General features: G+C 52.4%; 1 protein-coding gene across 1 annotated transcript in view; it reads right to left on the bottom strand.

Moving 5' to 3' along the window:
• LOC141258592 (alanine--tRNA ligase, mitochondrial-like) overlaps positions 1–9,657 on the bottom strand; it is a 21,591-nt gene extending 11,934 nt beyond the window's left edge. Inside the window, exons 1-2 of the mRNA XM_073673561.1 lie at positions 9,405–9,657; positions 7,413–7,601 (exon numbers count right to left, since the gene is read on the bottom strand). Coding sequence (XP_073529662.1) covers positions 7,413–7,601; positions 9,405–9,620 — 405 coding nt within the window. The 5' untranslated portion in view covers positions 9,621–9,657. The remainder of the gene's footprint in view (positions 1–7,412; positions 7,602–9,404) is intronic.
• Positions 9,658–20,708: the final 11,051 nt, after the last annotated feature.

Genomic DNA, 20,708 nt, shown 5'->3' on the forward strand with positions numbered 1-20,708 from the left:
GGATCAGCTATAACACGGGGCAGATAACCGGTATGTGGGGGGGGGGGGATCAGCTATAACACGGGGCAGATAACCGGTATGTGGGGGGGTGGGGGGGGGGGATCAGATATAACAACGGGCAGATAACCGGTATGTGGGGGGGTGGGGGGGGGGGATCAGATATAACAACGGGCAGATAACCGGTATGTGGGGGGGTGATCAGCTATAACACGGGGCAGATAACCGGTATGTGGGGGGGGGGGTGAATCAGATATAACACGGGGCAGATAACCGGTATGTGGGTGGGGGGGAGGATCAGATATAACAAGGGGCAGATAACCGGTATGTGGGGGGGTGAGGGGGGGGGGGGATCAGATATAACACGGGGCAGATAACCGGTATGTGGGGGGGGGGGGGGGTGAATCAGATATAACACGGGGCAGATAACCGGTATGTGGGGGGGGGGATCAGATATAACAAGGGGCAGATAACCGGTATGTGGAGGGGGGGGGGGGGGGATCAGATATAACAAGGGGCAGATAACCGGTATGTGGGTGGGGGGGATCAGATATAACAAGGGGCAGATAACCGGTATGTGAGGGGGGGGGGGGGGATCAGATATAACAAGGGGCAGATAACCGGTATGTGGGGGGGGGGGGGGTCAGATATAACAACGGGCAGATAACCGGTATGTGGGGGGGTGATCAGCTATAACACGGGGCAGATAACCGGTATGTGTGGGGGGGGGAGTTTCAGATATAACACGGGGCAGATATCCAGTATGTGGGGGGGGGATCAGATATAACACGGGGCAGATATCCAGTATGTGGGGGGGGGGGGTCAGATATAACACGGGGCAGATAACCGGTATGTGGGGGGGTGGGGGGAGGGATCAGATATAACAACGGGCAGATAACCGGTATGTGGGGGGGTGATCAGCTATAACACGGGGCAGATAACCGGTATGTGGGGGGGGGGGTGAATCAGATATAACACGGGGCAGATAACCGGTATGTGGGTGGGGGGGAGGATCAGATATAACAAGGGGCAGATAACCGGTATGTGGGGGGGGGGTCAGATATAACAAGGGGCAGATAACCGGTATGTGGGGGGGGGGGGGGGGATCAGATATAACAAGGGGCAGATAACCGGTATGTGGAGGGGGGGGGGGGTGAATCAGATATAACACGGGGCAGATAACCGGTATGTGGGGGGGGGGTCAGATATAACAAGGGGCAGATAACCGGTATGTGGGGGGGGGGGGGGGGATCAGATATAACAAGGGGCAGATAACCGGTATGTGGAGGGGGGGGGGGTGAATCAGATATAACACGGGGCAGATAACCGGTATGTGGGGGGGGGGTCAGATATAACAAGGGGCAGATAACCGGTATGTGGGGGGGGGGGGGGGGATCAGATATAACAAGGGGCAGATAACCGGTATGTGGAGGGGGGGGGGGGTCAGATATAACAACGGGCAGATAACCGGTATGTGGGGGGGTGATCAGCTATAACACGGGGCAGATAACCGGTATGTGGGGGGGGGTTTCAGATATAACACGGGGCAGATATCCAGTATGTGGGGGGGGGGATCAGATATAACACGGGGCAGATATCCAGTATGTGGGGGGGGGGGGTCAGATATAACACGGGGCAGATAACCGGTATGTGGGGGGGGTGGGGGGGGGGATCAGATATAACAACGGGCAGATAACCGGTATGTGGGGGGGTGATCAGCTATAACACGGGGCAGATAACCGGTATGTGGGGGGGGGGGGTGAATCAGATATAACACGGGGCAGATAACCGGTATGTGGGTGGGGGGGAGGATCAGATATAACAAGGGGCAGATAACCGGTATGTGGGGGGGGGGGGTGAATCAGATATAACACGGGGCAGATAACCGGTATGTGGGGGGGGGATCAGATATAACAAGGGGCAGATAACCGGTATGTGGGGGGGGGGGGGGATCAGATATAACAAGGGGCAGATAACCGGTATGTGGGTGGGGGGGGGGGGGGGATCAGATATAACAAGGGGCAGATAACCGGTATGTGGGTGGGGGAGGATCAGATATAACAAGGGGCAGATAACCGGTATGTGGGGGGGGGGGGGATCAGATATAACAACGGGCAGATAACCGGTATGTGGGGGGGTGATCAGCTATAACACGGGGCAGATAACCGGTATGTGGGGGGGGGGGGGGTGAATCAGATATAACAAGGGGCAGATAACCGGTATGTGGGGGGGGGATCAGATATAACAAGGGGCAGATAACCTGTATGTGGGGGTGGGGGGGGGGGGGGGGGGAGGATCAGATATAATAAGGGGCAGATAACCGGTATGTGGGGGGGGGGGGGGGGATCAGATATAACAAGGGGCAGATATCCAGTATGTGGGGGGGGGGGGATCAGATATAACACGGGGCAGATATCCAGTATGTGGGGGGGGGGAGGGGGGAGGATCAGATATAACACGGGGCAGATATCCGGTATGTGTGTGTGTGTGTGTGTGGGGGTTCAGATATAACACGGGGCAGATATCCAGTATGTGGGGGGGGGGGAGGGGGGAGGATCAGATATAACACGGGGCAGATATCCAGTATGTGTGTGTGTGTGTGTGTGTGTGTGGGGGTTCAGATATAACACGGGGCAGATATCCAGTATGTGTGTGTGTGTGGGGGGGGGGGTTCAGATATAACACGGGGCAGATATCCAGTATGTGTGTGTGTGTGGGGGGGGGGGTTCAGATATAACACGGGGCAGATATCCAGTATGTGTGTGTGTGGGGGGGTTCAGATATAACACGGGGCAGATATCCAGTATGTGTGTGTGTGTGGGGGGGGGGGGTTCAGATATAACACGGGGCAGATATCCAGTATGTGGGTGGGGGAGGATCAGATATAACACGGGGCAGATATCCGGTATGTGTGTGTGTGTGGGGGGGGGGGCGAGGTTCAGATATAACACGGGGCAGATATCCGGTATGTGTGTGTGTGGTGGGGGGGGGGGGGCGAGGTTCAGATATAACACGGGGCAGATATCCGGTATGTGGGGGGGGGGGGTTCAGATATAACACGGGGCAGATATCCAGTATGTGGGGGGGGTTCAGATACAACACGGGGCAGATATCCAGTATGTGGGGGGGGGAGGTTCAGATATAACACGGGGCAGATATCCAGTATGTGGGGGGGGGGGGTTCAGATATAACACGGGGCAGATATCCGGTATGTGGGGGGGGGGGGAAATCAGATATATCACAGGGCAGATATCCAATATATAGGGGGGGGGGTCAGATATAACACGGGCAGATATCCGGTATGTGGGGGGGGGGGGGATCAGCTATGACGTGGGGAAGATATCCGGTATATGGGGGGGGGGGGGGGATCAGATATAACACGGGGCAGATATCCGGTATGTGGGGGGGATCAGATATAACACGGGGCAGCTATCCAGTATGTGGGGGGAGATCAGATATAACACGGGGCAGATATCCAGTATGTGGGTGGGGGGTTCAGATATATCACGGGGCAGATATCCGGTATCTGGGGGGGGAGGATCAGATATAACACGGGGCAGATATCCAATATATAGGGGGGGGGCAGATATAACACGGGCAGATATCCGGTATGTGTGTGTGGGGGGGGCGAGGTTCAGATATAACACGGGGCAGATATCCGGTATGTGGGGGGGGGGGGGTTCAGATATAACACGAGGCAGATATCCAGTATGTGGGGGGGGTTCAGATATAACACGGGGCAGATATCCAGTATGTAGGGGGGGAGGTTCAGATATAACACGGGGCAGATATCCAGTATGTGGGGGGGGGTTCAGATATAACACGGGGCAGATATCCGGTATGTGGGGGGGGGGGAATCAGATATATCACAGGGCAGATATCCAATATATAGGGGGGGGGTTAGATATAACACGGGCAGATATCCGGTATGTGTGTGGGGGGGGGGGGAATCAGCTATGACGTGGGGAAGATATCCGGTATATGGGGGGGGGGGGGGGATCAGATATAACACGGGGCAGATATCCGGTATGTGGGGGGGATCAGATATAACACGGGGCAGCTATCCAGTATGTGGGGGGAGATCAGATATAACACAGGGCAGATATCCAGTATGTGGGTGGGGGGTTCAGATATAACACGGGGCAGATATCCAGTATGTGGGGGGGGGGGAGGGGGGAGGATCAGATATAACACGGGGCAGATATCCAGTATGTGTGTGTGTGTGTGTGTGGGGGTTCAGATATAACACGGGGCAGATATCCAGTATGTGTGTGTGTGTGTGTGTGGGGGTTCAGATATAACACGGGGCAGATATCCAGTATGTGTGTGTGTGTGGGGGGGGGGGTTCAGATATAACACGGGCAGATATCCGGTATGTGTGTGGGGGGGGGGGGGGGGAATCAGCTATGACGTGGGGAAGATATCCGGTATGTGGGGGGGGGGGGGATCAGATATAACAAGGGGCAGATAACCGGTATGTGGGGGGGGGGGGGGGGAGGATCAGATATAACATGGGGCAGATATCCAGTATGTGGGGGGGGGGGGCAGATATAACACGGGGCAGATATCCAGTATGTGTGTGTGTGTGTGGGGGGGTTCAGATATAACACGGGGCAGATATCCAGTATGTGGGGGGGGGGGGGGGGATCAGATATAACACGGGGCAGATATCCCAGATATCCAGTATGTGGGGGGGGGGGGGGATCAGATATAACACGGGGCAGATATCCAGTATGTGGGGGGGGGGGGGTCAGATATAACACGGGGCAGATATCCAGTATGTGTGTGTGTGGGGGGGGGGTTCAGATATAACACGGGGCAGATATCCGGTATGTGGGGGGGGGTTCAGCTATAACACGGGGCAGATATCCAGTATGTGGGGGGGGGGGGGTTCAGCTATAACACGGGGCAGATATCCAGTATGTGGGGGGGGGGTTCAGCTATAACACGGGGCAGATATCCAGTATGTGGGGGGGGGGGTTCAGATATAACACGGGGCAGATATCCGGTATGTGGGGGGGGAATCAGATATAACACGGGGCAGATATCCAGTATGTGGGGGGGGGGTTCAGATATAACACGGGGCAGATATCCGGTATGTGGGTGGGGGGTGGGGGTTCAGATATAACACGGGGCAGATATCCAGAATGGGGGGGGGGGGGGGGGGGTTCAGATATAACACGGGGCAGATATCCGGTATGTGGGGGGGGGGGGCGAGGTTCAGATATAACACGGGGCAGATATCCGGTATGTGGGGGGGGTTCAGATATAACACTGGGCAGATATCCGGTATGTGGGGGGGGGGGGTTCAGATATAACACGGGGCAGATATCCAGTATGTGGGGGGGGTTCAGATATAACACGGGGCAGATATCCAGTATGTGGGGGGGGGGGGTTCAGATATAACACGGGGCAGATATCCGGTATGTGGGTGGGGGGGGAGGTTCAGATATAACACGGGGCAGATATCCAGTATGTGGGGGGGGGTTCAGATATAACACGGGGCAGATATCCAGTATGTGGGGGATCAGATATATCACGGGGCAGATATCCAATATATAGGGGGGGGTCAGATATAACACGGGCAGATATCCAGTATGTGGGGCGGGGGGGGGAATCAGCTATGACGTGGGGAAGATATCCGGTATGTGGGGGGGATCAGATATAACACGGGGCAGATATCCGGTATGTGGGGGGAGATCAGATATAACACGGGGCAGATATCCAGTATGTGGGTGGGGGGTTCAGATATAACACGGGGCAGATATCCGGTATCTGGGGGGGGGGGGGGGGGGAGGATCAGATATAACACGGGGCAGATATCCAATATATAGGGGGGGGGTCAGATATAACACGGGCAGATATCCGGTATGTGGGGGGGGGGAATCAGCTATGACGTGGGGAAGATATCCGGTATGTGGGGGGGGGGGTTCAGATATAACACGGGGCAGATATCCAGTATGTGGGGGGGGGGGGAGGTTCAGATATAACATGGGGCAGATATCCGGTATGTGGGGGGGGGGGTTTCAGATATAACACGGGGCAGATATCCGGTATGTGGGGGGAGGTTCAGATATAACACGGGGCAGATATCCGGTATGTGGGAGGGGTGGGGGGAGGTTCAGATATAACACGGGGCAGATATCCGGTATGTGGGAGGGGTGGGGGGAGGTTCAGATATAACACGGGGCAGATATCCGGTATGTGGGAGGGGGGGGGGGTTCAGATATAACACGGGGCAGATATCCAGTATGTGGGGGGGGGTTCAGATATAACACGGGGCAGATATCCGGTATGTGGGGGGGGGGGGGAATCAGATATATCACGGGGCAGATATCCGGTATCTGGGGGGGGGGGGGGAATCAGATATATCACGGGGCAGATATCCGGTATCTGGGGGGGGGGGGGGGGAGGATCAGATATAACACGGGGCAGATATCCAATATATAGGGGGGGGTCAGATATAACACGGGCAGATATCCGGTATGTGGGGGGGGGGGGGGAAATCAGCTATGACGTGGGGAAGATATCCGGTATGTGTGTGGGGGGGGGGGATCAGATATAACACGGGGCAGATATCCGGTATGTGGGGGGGATCAGATATAACACGGGGCAGCTATCCGGTATGTGTGTGTGGGGGGGGGGGGGGATCAGATATAACACGGGGCAGATATCCGGTATGTGGGGGGAGATCAGATATAACACGGGGCAGATATCCAGTATGTGGGGGGGGGGGGGGTTCAGATATAACACGGGGCAGATATCCGGTATGTGGGGGGAGTTCAGATATAACACGGGGCAGATATCCAGTATGTGGGGGGGGGGGGGGGTTCAGATATAACACGTGGCAGATATCCAGTATGTGGGGGGGGGGGGGTTCAGATATAACACGTGGCAGATATCCAGTATGTGGGGGGGGGGGGGTTCAGATATAACACGTGGCAGATATCCGGTATGTGGGTGGGGGGGGGGGGGGGGGAGGTTCAGATATAACACGGGGCAGATATCCAGTATGGGGGGGGGGGGGGTTCAGATATAACACGTGGCAGATATCCAGTATGTGGGGGGGGGGGGTTCAGATATAACACGTGGCAGATATCCGGTATGTGGGTGGGGGGGGGGGGGGGAGGTTCAGATATAACACGGGGCAGATATCCAGTATGGGGGGGGGGGTTCAGATATAACACGGGGCAGATATCCAGTATGTGGGGGGGGAGGTTCAGATATAACACGGGGCAGATATCCGGTACGTGGGGGGGGGTTCAGATATAACACGGGGCAGATATCCGGTATGTGGGGGGAGTTAGCTATGAAGCGGGGCAGATATCCGGTATGTGGGGGGGGGGGGGGGAGGAGAGAACAGATATAACACGGGCAGATATCCGGTATGTTCTGGTTTCTGGCTTTTTTTATACCTTGAAGTAATCTCCAAACGACCAGTTTCCCAGCATCTCGAAGAAGGTGTGGTGGTAGACGTCGCGGCCCACGTCCTCCAGGTCGTTGTGCTTCCCCCCGGCTCGCACACACTTCTGGCTGTTCACCACCCTGCGGTACTGCGCCATCTCGCTCTGGGGGTCCGCGCTACCCAAGAATATGGGCTTAAACTGGAGGATAAAAAGCAACATGTAATGATGAGTCCTTGACCACCAGGAAGCCCCCGACAGGGCAGAACGCCGCCTCTCCTGCGCAGGACAACAGGATTTGGTATGAAAGACCCTCAGAGGAGGAGACCCCCTCATGACCAGTGAGAGAAGTAGGGTCCGCTCCTCCCCTGACGTCTGGGGGGGGTGGGCACCGTCCTAGTGACACAGGCGAGGTCGCTGGGAGGGACGGGCAGAGGTGTGCGCACCGATTGGGCACTGAAACCCACACAGCGCGGTCGGCAATGACGAAGGGGGTCCCCTTTACATTTTTGCAGTAACCTTCCTCCTCACCGGTGGGTTGTTCTCGGTCTCTCATAGTCAGAGAGCAGCTTCTCACCTCCATGGCCCTTATACGGGGGCTGTGCAGACCCCCATGTGGCGCGCTGTACAGCTGTACTATGGTCCATGGGGTCTCCGCAGTCTGAGCCCCGCGTTGCTTGTCCCTGTTATATAACACGGGGCAGATGGTCATGGCAGATGCCACAGTGGTGTCCCTGGGGTGCAGCCGTCCCTGGAGGCTGCGTTCCTTGGGGTGCAGCCGTCCCTGGAGGCCGCGTTCCCTCGGGTGCAGCCGTCCCTGGAGGCCGCGTTCCCTCGGGTGCAGCCGTCCCTGGAGGCCGCGTTCCCTCGGGTGCAGCCGTCCCTGGAGGCCGCGTTCCCTCGGGTGCAGCCGTCCCTGGAGGCCGCGTTCCCTCGGGTGCAGCCGTCCCTGGAGGCCGCGTTCCCTCGGGTGCAGCCGTCCCTGGAGGCCGCGTTCCGTCGGGTGCAGCCGTCCCTGGAGGCCGCGTTCCCTCGGGTGCAGCCGTCCCCCTGGGTGCCGTCTCACGGTCAACGATCCAGGACGGCAGGTCTGGTCCTTCCAGAAATCCCCACTGAGTGGCCAGGAAGCACAGCAAGGCGGACTGCAGAGCGTAACAGTGCAGACGGCTGTGTCGTGCTGCTGCACTCTGCATAGGCAGAAACAAAGATGACAAAATGTGAAGTATACAATTATACTGAGTGCTATGTCACGTTGTTTTCCACCTATGCAGAGCACAGCAGCACGACAAAGCCATCTGCACCTTTATAACCTGCTGCACTCTGCATAGGGAGCAAGAGGGAACCCGTATGACCGGCTGTGCGGTGCCCGGTGACTAGGCCGCCATTTCTCTTTAGCAGTAATGATTGTGACGCTGCATTTTTAATTTTTGCCCTTCTTAGCGCCGACTTTCTCAGCAGTTGTAGCCGCGGTTTGTCCTTCTGTCATCAGCCCCCGATTCTCCAGGACTATCTCCGGACCCCCGGGTCCCGGCAGCAGCGGTGGAGTCTCCTCTGTACTAATTAATGAAGGCCCAGACCCCGCACGGTCCAGGATCAGGCGCCCGCGGGGTCACAGGTACCACCACATCAGCCCCGCTCACCCCACAGCACGTAGGGCCCTTGCACGCATATAGGGAAACCCCTGCACGGTTGCAGTTTTCCAACTGTCCAGAAATTTGAAAATGGCGCAAAATCACAACAAGAAACTATCTGAGCTGTGGGACAATTGCTCCAGTCCGCCGACGCAGTCTGACTCCAGGGAAACCGACATTTCAAGGAATCACACCCAGATGATTGTCAGCAGCGCTGTCATGTATCCATGGAGACGGTGATACACTAAGACACTGGTTATTATAACCCTCCTGTCAATCATCTCAATGGCTCCGCCCTCCACCGTGACACCTTCAGAACACGCCCACTCCCTTCAACCAATCGAGCGCCGCGCCGGCACCCACGTGACCTCACCTGGTTCATGCCTGCGTTCACAAACAGCAGACTGGGGTCTCCCCGCGGCCGCACGGAGGAGGACGGGACGCGCCGGTGTCCATGCCGCTCCTCGAAATAGCGCAAGAACGTGCGGCGGACGTCAGCCGAGGACGGGGAGGAAGCGGAGGACAGAGCCCGGCGGCTGCGCGGCACACGAGCTGTCAGGCCCTGGAGTAGCCGCAAGGAAGCCGCCATCTTACGAATGGCAAGGGCGCAATGACTGGGAGACGGGGTGTGTGAGGTCACTTCCGGTTTTTAGTGCGCATGTGCGGTTGTTTTCATGTGCTGTCAAGCTTTATTAAATAAACAGAAGGTGATGTATTTTGAATTTTGAAGCTTTATTAGTATATGTCAAAACAAGCAGTAGACTTTCCTTCAAGGGGGTTTCCATCTTGAGCCCCTTCCCACCAAGGCCAGTTTTCACTTTTAGGCCTTTATTATTTTCCTCTTCTGCGGTTTTCTGAGGCCCATAGTTTTTCTGTTTCTGCAGCTGTGTGAGGGCTCGTTATTCGTGCACCGATCTGCAGTTTACATTGATGCCATTTTGGGGTAAATATCACATTTTTAGCGCATTTTTGATGCATTTTTTTTTTTTTTTGCAAAAACAATTCTGTAATTTTAGATTTTTTCTTTTTGGTATTTAATTTTTCTATTTCAATGGCTCAGACTTTTCCAGACCCAACGATACAAATCCATGCTTTTTATATTATCATCTTTTCAGAGTTTATGTTTTTTTTAAGCCCTGACTGAGCTTCCTAAGTAGGACAAAGATGGCGCCAACCGGGAGCTCCAATAGATCCCAGCTGCCATGGCAACCGATTCATGGGTGGAAACTGGCCTGTCGCCCTGCAGGGCCATGTCACTTATATAGCACTGTCAGAGGTTGAACGTGGCATCTAAGTGGTTAAACAGAAGCCTCCGCTGTGTATGGAGCGACCCCTGCCCCCCCCCGACGTGCGTCGTATGTGAACGGCCGATGGTGGAACGGACGAAGATTTATTTTTTCCTACAGGTTTGCTGTGTGTAAAGCCACGACCATTAACTCCTCCATAGTGAGAGCACCATCTACCTGCTTATTGGAGGGTTCTCCCTGTTTGTCCACATTGGCACTCTGCCATTGTGATCACACGGTTACCATGGCAGCCAAGATGACACCAGGCCGAGTAACAGCCACCGGATCACCCAGCTACGGTGGCCTGTAAGGTCCTGCCATAAACCGTCTGACGCTCCTCCTCAGTGTGAGACTGACAGGTCTAATACCCGGCAATGTGGAAGGATCAGATCTGTAAGAGTAGATGTCCTGTACTGGGACCAAGGAAAAAAAAAAAAGGTCAACGAGAAAAAAAATAGTACGAAAAAAACCCCGCAATTTTTATTTTGCAAGTAAAACCGCTGTTTTTCTGTAAAAATAACAGTAAGCATAAAAAAAGTACACTTACTTGGTATCGCCGCGACCTGAACGGTCCAATATATAAAACTATAATATTATTTAACACATTTTTTGTGAACAATGTTTATACCCAAAATAAAGTTCTGACCTGGTGTCGCTGTGATCGGACTGACCCGAAGCATAAAGGCGTCTTATCGTATTTACTGCGCGGAGAAGACGGCAAAACTGCATAAAAGAAAGAAAATTCTAGAATCTCTTTATTCAAAGGGTCAAAATAGTCCCTGGATTCAGAGATGATTTCCCTGAGTGTAACTTGCAATATGGGGTCACTTTCTGGTGATAAATGCTCTGCAAATGGCGCCCAGATATTGCTCCAGGAAACTGTGCCCTAAAGGCCAAATGGCGCTCGTTCTCTCCTGAGCCCTGTGGCCAAACAGAATTGTATGAAGCTTATACAGGTGCATCTCACTAAATTAGAATATTATCAAAAAGTTAATTTATTTCAGTTCTTCAATACAAAAAGTGAAACTCCTATAGAGTCATTACACACAGAGTGATCTATTATATAGAGTCATTACACACAGAGCGATCTATTATATAGAGTCATTACACACAGAGGGATCTATTATATAGAGTCATTACACACAGAGGGATCTATTATATAGAGTCATTACACACAGAGGGATCTATTATATAGAGTCATTACACACAGAGGGATCTATTATATAGAGTCATTACACACAGTGATCTATTATATAGTCATTACACACAGCGATCTATTATATAGAGTCATTACACACAGAGGGATCTATTATATAGAGTCATTACACACAGAGGGATCTATTATATAGAGTCGTTACACACAGAGGGATCTATTATATAGAGTCATTACACACAGAGGGATCTACTATATAGAGTCATTACACACAGAGGGATCTATTATATAGAGTCATTACACACAGAGTGATCTATTATATAGAGTCATTACACACAGAGGGATCTATTATATAGAGTCGTTACACACAGAGGGATCTATTATATAGAGTCATTATACACAGAAGGATCTATTATATAGAGTCATTACACACAGAGTGATCTATTATATAGAGTCATTACACACAGAGGGATCTATTATATAGAGTCATTACACACAGAGTGATCTATTATATAGAGTCGTTACACACAGAGGGATCTATTATATAGAGTCATTACACACAGAGGGATCTATTATATAGAGTCATTACACACAGAGGGATCTATTATATAGAGTCATTACACACAGAGGGATCTACTATATAGAGTCATTACACACAGAGGGATCTATTATATAGAGTCATTACACACAGAGGGATCTATTATATAGAGTCATTACACACAGAGGGATCTATTATATAGAGTCATTACACACAGAGTGATCTATTATATAGAGTCATTACACACAGAAGGATCTATTATATAGAGTCATTACACACAGAGTGATCTATTATTTAGAGTCATTACACACAGAGGGATCTATTATATAGAGTCATTACACACAGAGTGATCTATTATATAGAGTCATTACACACAGAGGGATCTATTATATAGAGTCTTTACACAGAGGGATCTATTATATAGAGTCATTACACACAGAGGGATCTATTATATAGAGTCATTACACAAAGAGGGATCTATTATATAGAGTCATTACACACAGAGGGATCTATTATATAGAGTCATTACACACAGAGGGATCTATTATATAGAGTAATTACACACAGTGATCTATTATATAGAGTCATTGCACACAGAGGGATCTATTATATAGAGTCATTACACACAGAAGGATCTATTATATAGAGTCATTACACTCAGAGGGATCTATTATATAGAGTCATTACACACAGTGATCTATTATATAGAGTCATTACACACAGAGGGATCTATTATATAGAGTCATTACACAAAGAGGGATCTATTATAGAGTCATTACACACAGGGATCTATTATATAGTCATTACACACAGAGGGATCTATTATATAGAGTCATTACACACAGTGATCTATTATATAGTCATTACACACAGAGTGATCTATTATATAGAGTCATTACACACAGAGGGATCTATTATATAGAGTCATTACACAGAGGGATCTATTATATAGAGTCGTTACACACAGAGGGATCTATTATATAGAGTCATTACACACAGAGGGATCTACTATATAGAGTCATTACACACAGAGGGATCTATTATATAGAGTCATTACACACAGAGTGATCTATTATATAGAGTCATTACACACAGAGGGATCTATTATATAGAGTCGTTACACACAGAGGGATCTATTATATAGAGTCATTACACACAGAAGGATCTATTATATAGAGTCATTACACACAGAGTGATCTATTATATAGAGTCATTACACACAGAGGGATCTATTATATAGAGTCATTACACACAGAGTGATCTATTATATAGAGTTGTTACAAACAGAGGGATCTATTATATAGAGTCATTACACACAGAGGGATCTATTATATAGAGTCATTACACACAGAGGGATCTATTATATAGAGTCATTACACACAGAGGGATCTACTATATAGAGTCATTACACACAGAGGGATCTATTATATAGAGTCATTACACACAGAGGGATCTATTATATAGAGTCATTACACACAGAGGGATCTATTATATAGAGACATTATGTAACGGGTCCGGGAGGCGGAACCTCTGAGCTACTATACAAGGGGGCGGCCCTTGTAAGGGAGCGGGTGGCAGTCTCTGGGTGAACGGACAGGGAGTTAAGGCAAGTGATCAGGGCAGTCTCTGGGTAAGGGGTAGGTACGACCTGTGATGGCAGAGCCTCCGGGTAGGCTAGCAGGCAGATGGTAGATGTGTGCTCCCAGGTGAGCAAGCGAGAGTCTCTGGAATAGCAGGTGGTCACGGCACGTGACGGCGGAACCTCCGGGCTGGCAGGCAGGTAGGTAACGGAGAAGCGCTCCCAGGTGAGCGGGCAAGAGTCTCTGGAATAGCTGGTGGTCACAGCACGTGACAACGGGACCTCCGGGCTGGCAAGTAGGCAGGTAACGGAGATGCGCTCCCAGGTGAGCGGGCAAGAGTCTCTGAGATAGCTGGTGGTCACAGCACGTGACAACGGAGCCTCCGGGCTGGCAAGCAGGCAGATAACGGAGAAGCGCTCCCAGGTGAGCGGGCAAGCTGGTCCATAGACAGACTGACCGGAGTAGTAAGGCAGACCGTCGGACCTCAGGCAAGCAGGCAGGTAGCTGATATGCGCTCCCAGGTGAGCGGGCAGGCTGGTCCTTTAGACAGACTGACAGGAGTAGTAAGGCAGACCGTCGGACCTCAGACTGGCAGACAGGTAACAAGTATTCAGGCAGGAATCAGGCAGGTAACTAGCAGGAAACTGGCAGGAAACTGGCAGGTAACTGGCAGGTAACTGGCAACGGGACCTGAGGGCTGAAGCACAGGTGAGACACAGGTGCAAACAACATTGCTCGGGCACCTCCATTTTGGAGGAGGTGCCTTATATATGATGAAGTCCTCCGGCCATTGGCCGGGGACTCCTTAGGACGGCGCGCGCGGCCCCTTTAAGAGGAGGGGAGCGCGCGCGCGCGCGCCCTAAGCACAGGGGCCGGGAAGGAGCGCGCGCTGAGAGCAGAGCGGGAGGAGGACGCCGGGAAGGAGCGCGCGCTGACAGCAGAGCGGGGAGAGGACGCCGGGCACGGAGCAGAGCGGTGAGGGGAGCAGCGTCCCTGCCTAGCAGAGGGCAGGGACGCCAGCGCTACAGTACCCCCCCCTTTAGGCCCCCCCTTTTTTAGGCCAGACAGAAATTTAGCTAGGATGAGAGGGGCATGGATGTTCTCCCGGGGCTCCCACGTTCTCTCCTCAGGACCAAACCCCTTCCAATCTACCAGAAAAAAGGTCTTTCCTCTTACCCTTTTGGTGGCAAGAATGTTCTCTACCTCAAACTCGTCCTCAGCAGAAACCGGAGCAGGAGGCGTACCTGTAGACTTGGAAAAAGAGTTAAGCACTACAGGTTTGAGGAGAGACACATGGAAGGAGTTAGGGATCCGTAAGTTGGCCGGGAGTTTCAATTTATAGGCCACCGGGTTGATCTGACTGATGACCTCCAGTGGGCCGATGAACCGAGGCCCTAACTTATAGGAAGGGATCTTGAGCCGGACATATTTGGACGAGAGCCAGACTTTATCCCCAGGGCGGAATTGAGGAGGGTCCAGACGTTTTTTGTCAGCGTGTCTTTTCATACGCTCGGATGACAGAAGGAGTGCGGACCGGGTACTCTCCCATATGGAGGAAAATTTGTTAACAAGAGATTCCGCAGCCGGATTGTCCGCCGAGGTGGAGACGGGAAACGGGATCCGAGGATGCTGACCGTAAACTACAAAAAACGGGGATTTGGAGGAAGACTCGCTCTCGTGATTGTTGTACGAGAATTCGGCCCATGGCAGGAGATCCACCCAGTCAGAATGGTGGGCATTAACGAAGTGCCGAAGGTAACTGGTCAGGTTCTGATTGATCCGCTCCACTTGACCATTAGACTGTGGGTGGTAAGCGGAGGAGAAGTCCAGGGTGACGTCCAGCAATTTACAAGTGGCTCTCCAGAAACGGGAAGTGAACTGTACCCCACGATCCGACACGATGTGACGGGGCAGGCCATGAAGACGGAAGATGTGGCGGATAAAGTCTTTAGCCAGCTCGGGTACAGACGGAAGACCTGGCAGTGGAATGAAGTGAGCCATCTTGGAGAAGCGGTCAGCGACCACCCAAATGACCGTACAACCGGCAGAGACGGGTAGATCAGTAATGAAGTCCATCGCTATATGCTGCCAGGGGGCAGCAGGTACTGGCAGAGGTAGGAGGCGGCCGGCCGGCAGGTGTCTCGGAACTTTGTTGCGGGCGCAGGACACACAGGCAGAAACAAAGTCTATTACATCCTTGTGCAGGTTAGGCCACCAGTAGTGCCGGGTAATAAGCTGGAGGGTCTTTTTCTGACCGGCGTGGCCAGCTAGTTTAGACGAATGACCCCAGTGTAGGATCTTCTCCCGATCAGGTACTGGTACGAACGTCTTACCAGGAGGAAGACGATTTAGACTCACGGGAGCCACCTGCATTACTCTGGCGGGATCGATGATATGTTTCGGATCCTCCTCGAGATCAGACACCAGAAAGGACCGAGACAAGGCGTCCGCCTTGACGTTTTTGTCAGCCGGGCGAAAATGAAGGACAAAATCAAAACGAGCAAAAAACAAGGACCACCGGGCTTGGTGCGGGTTAAGTCTCTGGGCATGCTGGAGGTAAGCCAAGTTCTTGTGGTCAGTGTAAATTATTACCGGGTGAAGAGCCCCCTCGAGCAGGTAACGCCACTCCTCCAATGCCAGTTTGATGGCCAATAACTCTCGGTCTCCTATGGAATAGTTGCGCTCAGAGGAGGAGAAGAGTTTAGAGAAGAAGCCACAAGTTACCATCCTCCCGGAAGATGATTTTTGAGTAAGTACCGCTCCGGCTCCAGAGGAGGAGGCGTCAACTTCCAGGAAGAACTGTTTGTTGCCATCTGGGCGATGCAGCACCGGGGCGGAAGAGAAGGCCTGTTTAAGGGAAAGAAAGGCCTCCTCTGCTTCGGGTGGCCACTCTTTGGGATTAGTACCTTTACGGGTGAGCGCAGAAATTGGGGCCGTCCGGGAAGAGAAGTGTGGTATGAAGAGGCGGTAGTAGTTGGCGAAGCCCAGGAATCGCTGAATGGCCTTCAACCCCTCCGGTCGGGGCCATTTCTCGATGGCAGACAGTTTCTCAGGATCCATTTGTAGGCCGGTCTGAGAGATAATGTAGCCCAGAAACGGAAGCGAGGTCTGCTCAAAGAGGCACTTCTCAAATTTAGCGTAGAGATGGTTCTGCCTTAGCCTGAGCAGGACCTGACGAACGTCCCTCCGGTGAGTCTGGAGATCCGGAGAGAAGACCAAGATGTCGTCCAGGTACACCACTACGCAGGAGTAGAGAAGGTCCCGGAAGATGTCATTGACCAACTCTTGAAAGACGGCAGGAGCGTTACAGAGACCAAAGGGCATTACCAGGTATTCATAGTGGCCGTCCCGGGTGTTGAATGCCGTCTTCCATTCATCCCCCTGACGAATACGAACCAGGTTGTACGCCCCACGAAGGTCCAGTTTGGTGAAGATCCTAGCCCCCCTCAGGCGATCAAATAATTCTGGAATGAGCGGAAGGGGGTACTTATTCTTCACCGTGATCAGGTTTAGGCCTCTATAGTCTATACAGGGACGGAGAGAGCCGTCCTTCTTTTTGACGAAAAAGAAGCCTGCTCCCGCCGGGGAGGTAGATTTCCGGATGAATCCTCTGGCCAGATTCTCCTCAATATATTCGGACATTGACCGGGTCTCAGCAGCGGATAAAGGATAGATACGCCCACGGGGAGGAGTAGTACCGGGTAGCAGATCGATGGGACAGTCGTATGGTCTATGTGGTGGTAATGTCTCTGCCTCCTTTTTATTAAAGACATCTGCATAAGACCAATAAGGAATCGGAAGTCCAGGTAAATTAGCTGGGGTAGGAGAGGGACGGACGGGATGGACGGGAACCAGGCAGGTTTTATGACAGTCTTGTCCCCAGCGAAGGACCTCTCCGGTTTGCCAGTCTAGCACGGGTGCATGTCTCTGGAGCCAGGGCAGACCTAGCAAGAGGGCGTGAGAGAGTCCAGGCAGAACATGAAAGGAGATACTTTCAGAATGCAGCATTCCCACCTGCAGGGTAATGGATTCGGTGATGAGTTGAATGGGGCGAGGTAAGAGGCCCCCATCCACGGCAGCGACAGACAAGGGTACAGCCAGAGGTTTGGTGGGGATGCGGTATTTCTCAACCAGGGACTGTGAAATAAGGTTCCCGGCTGCTCCAGAGTCAAGTTGGGCTAGTTCGAAATAACGGTTCTCCCCGTAGATGATCGAAACTGACAACAGCAGGGATGGAGAGGATTTATTCTTGTCTAGGTGGACCTCTCTGAGCGAACCTAGACACAGGCGTTTCCCGACCTCTCCGGGCAGGCACGGATCCGGTGCTCCTTACTGCCACAGTAGAAGCAGCTCCCCTCGGCACGGCGTGAGTCCTGACGGGTTTTGACCATCTTGGTCTGGTCGACCTGCATAGGCTCAGGAGAGTGTACCTGGGGAGAGATGGAGGGAATGACGGGTTTCTGGAAAGTAGGAGCTAAACGTGGAATCCTTCTCTCACGGGTGACCTCTTTGGCACGCTCCTGGAACCGTAGGTCAATCCGGGTGGCAAGGGTTATTAGATCATCGAGAGAGGTAGGAATGTCCCGACCAGCAAGTTCATCTTTAATACGACCGGACAGACCCTCCCAGAAGACGGATACCAGAGCGTCGTTATCCCAGGCCAGCTCCGAGGCAAGGGTGCGGAACCGTATGGCATATTGGCCCACGGTGAGACCCTCCTGACGGAGGCGTAGCAGAGAGGATGCGGATGAGGTCTTCCGTCCGGGTTCGTCGAAGACTTTCCGGAAAGCCGAGAGAAAAGCAGGCAAGTTGGATACCAGGGGGTCTCCTCTCTCCCATAGAGGATTTAGCCAGGCCAGGGCCTCCCCGGTGAGATGGGACATGATAAAGGCAATTTTGGCCCGGTCGGAATTAAACTGATGGGACAAAAGTTCAAAGTGCAGGGTGCACTGATTTATGAAGCCCCGAGCCTGGACGGGGTCGCCTCCGAAGCGAGGAGGTGCAGAAAGCCGGGGTCCGGGGTAGGATACCATAGTATTAGTGGGCAGCGGAGCTGCCGGATTGCAAGATATGGCACTGGCGGAGGTTGTTGGTGGATCAGACAGAGTGTTCAGGCGAGTATTAACATTCCGCAGGTGACCCAGGATGGCCTCCTGTTGGGACCTCTGACGGGACAGTTCAAGACAGAGGTCCGAGAGCGAGGGAGCTTGGGTGCCACCGGGTTCCATGGCCCGAGCAAACTGTAACGGGTCCGGGAGGCGGAACCTCTGAGCTACTATACAAGGGGGCGGCCCTTGTAAGGGAGCGGGTGGCAGTCTCTGGGTGAACGGACAGGGAGTTACGGCAAGTGATCAGGGCAGTCTCTGGGTAAGGGGTAGGTACGACCTGTGATGGCAGAGCCTCCGGGTAGGCTAGCAGGCAGATGGTAGATGTGTGCTCCCAGGTGAGCAAGCGAGAGTCTCTGGAATAGCAGGTGGTCACGGCACGTGACGGCGGAACCTCCGGGCTGGCAGGCAGGTAGGTAACGGAGAAGCGCTCCCAGGTGAGCGGGCAAGAGTCTCTGGAATAGCTGGTGGTCACCGCACGTGACAACGGGACCTCCGGGCTGGCAAGTAGGCAGGTAACGGAGATGCGCTCCCAGGTGAGCGGGCAAGAGTCTCTGAGATAGCTGGTGGTCACAGCACGTGACAACGGAGCCTCCGGGCTGGCAAGCAGGCAGATAACGGAGAAGCGCTCCCAGGTGAGCGGGCAAGCTGGTCCATAGACAGACTGACCGGAGTAGTAAGGCAGACTGTCGGACCTCAGGCAAGCAGGCAGGTAGCTGATATGCGCTCCCAGGTGAGCGGGCAGGCTGGTCCTTTAGACAGACTGACAGGAGTAGTAAGGCAGACCGTCGGACCTCAGACTGGCAGACAGGTAACAAGTATTCAGGCAGGAATCAGGCAGGTAACTAGCAGGAAACTGGCAACGGGACCTGAGGGCTGAAGCACAGGTGAGACACAGGTGCAAACAACATTGCTCGGGCACCTCCATTTTGGAGGAGGTGCCTTATATATGATGAAGTCCTCCGGCCATTGGCCGGGGACTCCTTAGGACGGCGCGCGCGGCCCCTTTAAGAGGAGGGGAGCGCGCGCGCGCGCGCCCTAAGCACAGGTGCCGGGAAGGAGCGCGCGCTGAGAGCAGAGCGGGAGGAGGACGCCGGGAAGGAGCGCGCGCTGACAGCAGAGCGGGGAGAGGACGCCGGGCACGGAGCAGAGCGGTGAGGGGAGCAGCGTCCCTGCCTAGCAGAGGGCAGGGACGCCAGCGCTACACATTACACACAGAGTGATCTATTATATAGAGTCATTACACACAGAAGGATCTATTATATAGAGTCATTACACACAGAGTGATCTATTATTTAGAGTCATTACACACAGAGGGATCTATTATATAGAGTCATTACACACAGAGTGATCTATTATATAGAGTCATTACACACAGAGGGATCTATTATATATAGTCATTACACAGAGGGATCTATTATATAGAGTCATTACACACAGAGGGATCTATTATATAGAGTCATTACACAAAGAGGGATCTATTATATAGAGTCATTACACACAGAGGGATCTATTATATAGAGTCATTACACACAGAGGGATCTATTATATAGAGTCATTACACACAGTTATCTATTATACAGAGTCATTACACACAGAGGGATCTATTATATAGAGTCATTACACACAGAGGGATCTATTATATATAGTCATTACACTCAGAGGGATCTATTATATAGAGTCATTTCACACAGTGATCTATTATATAGAGTCATTACACACAGAGGGATCTATTATATAGAGTCATTACACACAGAGGGATCTATTATAGAGTCATTACACACAGGGATCTATTATATAGAGTCATTACACACAGAGGGATCTATTATATAGAGTCATTACACACAGAGTGATCTATTTCACTTGTTTATTTCTGTTAATGTTGATGATTATGGCTTACAGCCAATGAAAACACAAAAGTCATTATCTCAGTAAATTAGAATAATTAACAAAGAACACCTGCAAAGGCTTCCTAAGCGTTTAAAAAGGTCCATTAGTCTGTTTCAGTAGGCTCC

Source organism: Phyllobates terribilis, unplaced genomic scaffold (genome assembly GCF_046119375.1).
Source record: "Phyllobates terribilis strain yellow unplaced genomic scaffold, ASM4611937v1 Scaffold_3__8_contigs__length_932513732, whole genome shotgun sequence".
NCBI classification, from domain to species: domain Eukaryota; kingdom Metazoa; phylum Chordata; class Amphibia; order Anura; family Dendrobatidae; genus Phyllobates; species Phyllobates terribilis.